Genomic DNA, 6000 nt, shown 5'->3' on the forward strand with positions numbered 1-6000 from the left:
AGAATGAAAATGCAGTATTAATGGAAGTCTTCTAAACTTGTTAGAAAAATATTGAACCACCTAGCTCTATATGTTTAAGTATTTGTAAGTGTTAAGGGGAAAGTAGTATTAGCCAGGTCTAATCACAATGGGCAGGCATCCAACAGTCCATTAAATATATTGTTTGCCACTTTTGCAGCAGCATCCACCATGAAGTAAGCATTTTTGGAAAGTTAATGCGATTGAATCAGAAGTCTGAGCTAGTTACCTGTCCCACTGTTGCCATATTTCTAGCATCTTCTGACATAATGATAGATTTGCCCTGTTCTTTCCATATATGGCGAATAACCTGAACTGCATGTTTTGGCAGCATTCTGATTACATTACCCAGACCAGTGGAGAGTTCTTCTGCAGAGAGGTTGTTTTTGGCTGCTGTGCTGTAGATAAATTTAAAACAAACAATTTGTAGGTTTTTGTAAGAGTGATGTTCAAGAAATCCAGGGTTTTTTTAAAATAGGCAAACATTTCCATTAGTGTTCTGTTCATGAATATTATTTTACATAGTAATTGTGTAATGCAACCTACATACTCTTTTCGCAAAGGATTTTACTTAATTTCCCCCAAAGTAAACTGTGCTAAGAATTTGCATGCAAGGTCCCCACAAGGGAGCAACTTCCTTTTATTTATGTATACCCCATCTATTTAATATTCATAAATATTCTAAGTGGAAAAACAGATTAGCTTCTGATTTATGAATTTAAAAAATTGAGTTAATACAAGTTTGCAAGCCCCTTTAGATCCTCTCAAGTACTCAAAGTCAAAATTTTCTGGCTCCTCAGCCTTAATTTATACCTTTCCACCTTTTATAGCCCCCCCCCCCTTTTTTATTCTTTAAAGAAAGAATAAAAATTAAGAGGTATAGGCAGGATGGGTTCTGGCTTACCTGAATAAAAAGGAAACAACATTAATTATCTTTGCTAGGTCAGCAACATTCATTTCAACTCCAGCTGTTTGAAATCTCTAGAAACACAAACAAATGTAAGTCTTAGAAACATTCTGTAATTCACGTGACGTTATATACAATGAATGTAAGTGATTTGCTTTTGGATGACCACTAATCATAACTTACCTGGCATAGTTCTACTGTATTTACACCTGGGATCTGACAGTGAAGATGCTGAATAATTCGCTCACACTACAAAGAAAAAGTTACATGGACAATAACTAGTGAAATTATTAAAATATCATGCTTTAAAAATATCTGTACAGAGGGTGTACACCTAGAGTCATGTGGTTTCAATACACAGTGGCCAAGCGAAGAAGCCTATTGTGGCAATATACAAATAGTGTGCTACACCACTTTACACATATACTAGGTGAAGAGGAAAAGGATGTATTAAGTCAGTGGCTGCTGCTAAAACTACATTTAAATACCATCAAACCCACAAGAGTGGAAAAAAAAAAAAATGTTCAAACCACTAGCCTACCTGCTTTGCACTGCTTACAACACAGCTGCAACTAGTGATACAATTCAGCACTAAGGGTGCATTTTCCAATGATTTAATAGAAAACATGAAAGGGATTGTTTGCCAGCCTTGCTGTTCCAGTGTGTACTACTCAAAAGCAAAATCAGTATTTTCTAAAAATACAAAATTGGCTTAGTCTCACTAATCACTAGAGGATGTGGTCCACTAAGGCAAAGGTGGGGGACATTACTATTACCCTATCAGGGAAATTTGCACTCGAACAGCTAGTAACATAACCATCACTTCAAACATTTTACAATACACAAAAGCATAAAAGCTAAATATAGAAATATTACTTACTAGCTCAGCAAATAGATCCTTAGGTATTAGTTTAATAATATCAGCAGTACTACCAAAATCTAAAAAAAAAAAAAAAAAAAAAATTAGCTGTGTGCCCTTAAATAAAAAAAAAAAAAAATCCTCTCAGCTCATGGGAAGGCTCTCAGCTCAACCCCTCCACACGGACAGTGTCTGCATTTTAAACAAAATCTTTGGTCAAGATCCAGGAGTTTATTGCCAGATTTCTGCTTCATGAACAAAAACTAAACCTATTAAAAATACCTAATGACCACATTAAAGGTAAATATTAATCACAATTGAATCCATAGAGACATAGATTTTAAGGTCAGAAAGAACCATTATGATCTCTAGACTGACTTCCTGCATAACTCTCAGAACATTATCTGGTATTTCTACATTAAGTCAATATCTTATATTTGAGCTACAGCACTTTTTTTTTTTTTTTTTTTTAAAGTCAGTCCTAATTGAAAGACTTCAAGTGACTGAGAATCACCTCCCCAGATAAGTTGTTCTAAGGGTTAGTTACACTCACTGTTAAAAGACAAGGATGACTTGTGGCACCTTAGAGACTAACAAATTTATTAGAGCATAAGCTTTCGTGAGCTACAGCTCACTTCATTGGATGCATACAGTGGAAAAATATAGTGGGGAGATTTTATATACACAGAGAACATGAAACAATGGGTGTTACCATACAGACTGTAACAGGAGTCAGGTTTCAGAGTAACAGCCATGTTAGTCTGTATTCGCAAAAAGAAAAGGAGTACTTGTGGCACCTTAGAGACTAACCAATTTATTTGAGCATAAACTTTCGTGAGCTACCCTCTGATGAAGTGAACTGTAGCTCACGAAAGCTTATGCTCAAATAAATTGGTTAGTCTCTAAGGTGCCACAAGTACTCCTTTTCTTTTTGTAACAAGAGTGACCAGGAAAGGTGAGCTAGGATGGGTGGGAACCTTTTGGAGTGATAATCAAGGTGGGCCATTTCCAGCACTTTACAAGAACAGTAGGAGGGGAAATAAACAAGGAGAAATAGCTTTACTTTGTGTAATGACACATCCACTCCCAGTCTTTATTCAAGCCTAAATTAATTGTATCCAGTTTGCAACCTAATTCCAATTCAGCAGTCTCTCCTTAGAGTCTGTTTTTTTGTTGAAGAATTGCCACTTTTAGCTCTATAATCGAGTGACCAAAGAGACTGAAGTGTTCTCAGACTGGTTTTTGAATATTATAATTCTTGACATCTGATTTGTGTACATTTATTCTTTTACGTAGAGACTGTCCAGTTTGGCCAATGTACATGGCAGAGGGGCATTGCTGGCACATGATGGCATATATCACATTGGTAGATGTGCAGGTGAACGAGTCTCTGATAGTGTGGCTGATGTGATTAGGCCCTATGATGGAAACCCTATCCTGGAAACCTACTGACCACTATACTTACCTATATGCCTCTAGCTTTCATCCAGATCACACCACACGATCCATTGTCTACAGCCAAGCTCCAGGATACAACCACATTTGCTCCAAACCCTCAGACAGAGACAAACACCTACAAGATCTCTATCTTACAACTACAATACCCACTTGCTGAAGTGAAGAAACAGATGGACAGAGCCAGAAGAGTACCCAGAAGTTACGTACTACAAGCCAGGCCCAACAAAGAAAATAACAGAACGCCACTAGCCATCACCTTCAGCACCCAACTAAAACCTCTCCAACGCATCATCAAGGATCTACAACCTATCCTGAAGGACGACCCATCACTCTCACAAATCTCGAGAGACAGACCAGTCCTTGCTTACAGACAGCCCCCCAACCTGAAGCAAATACTCACCAGCAACCACACACCACACAACAAAAATACTAATCCATGAACCTATCCTTGCAACAAAGCCCACTGCCAACTGTGTCAACGTATCTATTCAGGGGACACCATCATAGGGCCTAATCACATCAACCACACTACCAGAGGCTCGTTCACCTGCACCTCTACCAATATGATACATGCCATCATGTGCCAGCAATGCCGCTCTGCCATGTACATTGGCCAAACTGGACAGTCTCTATGTAAAAGAATAAATGGACACAAATCAGACATCAGGAATTATAATGTTCAAAAACCAGTCGGAGAACACTTCAATCTCTTTGGTCACTCGATTACAGACCTAAAAGTGGCAATTCTTCAACAAAAAAAAACTTCAAAAACAGACTCCAAGGAGAGATTGCTAAATTGGAATTAAGTTGCAAACTGGATACAATTAATTTAGGCTTGAATAAAGACTGGGAGTGGATGTGTCATTACACAAAGTAAAACTATTTCCCCGTGTTTATTTCCCCTTCTACTGTTCTTGTAAAGTGCTGGAAATGGCCCACCTTGATTATCACTCCAAAAGGTTTCCCCCCATCCCTGCTCCCCTGCTGGTAATAGATCACCTTTCCTGGTCACTCTTGTTACAGTCTGTATGGTAACACCCATTGTTTTATGTTCTTGTGTATATAAATCTCCCCACTATATTTTCCACTGCATGCATCCAATGAAGTGAGCTGTAGCTCATGAAAGCTGCTGCTCTAATAAATGTTAGCCTTTACGGTGTCACATGTACTCGTTTTCTTTTTGGGGATACAGACTAACCCAGCTGCTATTCTGAAACGACTCACTGTTAAAAACCTGAATCCAAAAATGTTCAGTTTCTTCCAAGAAGTGATAGCCACATAACGGCAGGCCTTGGCCCTCTCTTAAGGTGTCAGCAAAGCTCAGAGACAGTCGTGTGTGTGTGTACACGCAACTCCAGACCCATCTCCACCTTGTGTCCCACCACTACCACCTCCATGTACCACCCTAACTCCCTCTCCATTGCCCCCATATAGCACCCCCGTGCCCTGAGCTCCCCTTCCCTGTTGCCTCACCCACTCCTCCCCCCGTGCCCCATCAATCTCTTCCTAGCCAACACCCCACCTCCACCCGTCCATCCATGGGCCCCACAGCCCCGCCCTCTCACCAAAGGACTCCAAGGCCGGCGCGCCCACCACGGCAGCTCCGGCCGCCATCCTCCCGCCAGCCACCCGGAGACCCCGTCAGGCTGCTTCCGCTAACAACACCCGCGAGCGGCCACCCTCATTGGTTAGCAACTACAGACCCACCCTCCGCTGTCCAATCATCAGTCGGCTACCTTCCGCCGCACTTCACGCTTATTGGCTGCTGGGCCCTTGGGCCGCCCCGCTCCCGAGCTCTCACTGGTTGCTCATTATGGCGTTGAAATCAAGCGCCAGGCGGTGGGGTCGGCGCCAAGCACGCGACTCCGTCGGAGGCGATCGCGCGGAGCTAGGCGCCCAGGGCGCTTGTCCGGCCCCAGCGGTTTGTGTGCGTCTAGCTCAGCGAGCCGCTGACTCGGCCTGTCTCGCGCGGCGCGTGGCCTGAACTTCCTCGCGGGCTGCCGCTCTGTGTCCTTGATCTGTGACGTCTTCCCTTTCCGGCGGCGTTCCCGGAGTGAAAGGGCATTGCCCCCCCCCCCCCGTTTAAAACCTGTTGGATGAGACTCCAGATTTCAGTCGGTACGGTCACTAAATCAAAAGGGATCCGAGAGGTACTTAGTTGCATCCGATGAAGTGAGCTGTAGCTCACGAAAGCTTATGCTCAAATAAATTGGTTAGTCTTTAAGGTGCCACAAATACTCCTTTTCTTTTTGCGAATACAGACTAACATGGCTGCAACTCTGAAACCTAACTACATATGCTGCATGTAGGGGCTGTCGCCGGGCTCCGTCCTGCAGCAGAATACTTTCTTCGTCTTGGTGTGGCAACGCGATGCTGTGTGGCACAGTCAAATCACAGCGCAGTTTGATGCACCGGCGGGCATGTTGGTGTCACAAAGCTGCATCAGTGTCAAACCGAATTTGGGACCCTTAAAATCAGTCACGCCTGGCCTACAGGATATAGGGAAGACCTACCCCAATTCAGTACAGTATTCCCAAAACCAAGATTGGTCAGAACCCTGGTTATCTCCTCGCACCCATATGTCTAATATATGGAATAATCTGACATTAGATATTCCTGGTGATGCAGGTTTTATAGGTGTTCTAATTGCAGTTTGCTTTTAACATTACCATATTACCATGATCTCAAAATAATGAATTTGAGATGATTTGTTCATATTGAAAATGAACTGATTAGTAAAACTGTAAAAGACTGGCAG

At 42.2% G+C, this 6000-nt stretch overlaps 1 protein-coding gene across 5 annotated transcripts in view; it reads right to left on the minus strand.

The window, feature by feature from the left end:
* COMMD6 (COMM domain containing 6) overlaps positions 1–4913 on the minus strand; it is a 28781-nt gene extending 23868 nt beyond the window's left edge. For 3 of the 5 annotated variants that reach the window (XR_012159290.1, XR_012159291.1, XM_073346923.1), the window contains exons 1-5: positions 4808–4912; positions 1806–1864; positions 1109–1174; positions 923–999; positions 248–416 (exon numbers count right to left, since the gene is read on the minus strand). Coding sequence is in view for 3 of the 5 variants with exons in the window: in XM_073346923.1 (XP_073203024.1) it covers positions 248–416; positions 923–999; positions 1109–1174; positions 1806–1864; positions 4808–4856 (420 nt within the window). In the remaining 2 variants the exon portion in view is untranslated. Of the gene's footprint in view, positions 1–247; positions 417–922; positions 1000–1108; positions 1175–1805; positions 1865–4807 lie in introns of all 5 variants that reach the window. The other 2 variants (XM_073346948.1, XM_073346941.1) reach the window with 2 other exon arrangements.
* Between the last annotated feature and the right edge of the window lie 1087 nt (positions 4914–6000).

This window comes from Lepidochelys kempii, chromosome 1, assembly GCF_965140285.1.
Source record: "Lepidochelys kempii isolate rLepKem1 chromosome 1, rLepKem1.hap1, whole genome shotgun sequence".
Taxonomy (NCBI): Eukaryota; Metazoa; Chordata; order Testudines; family Cheloniidae; genus Lepidochelys; species Lepidochelys kempii.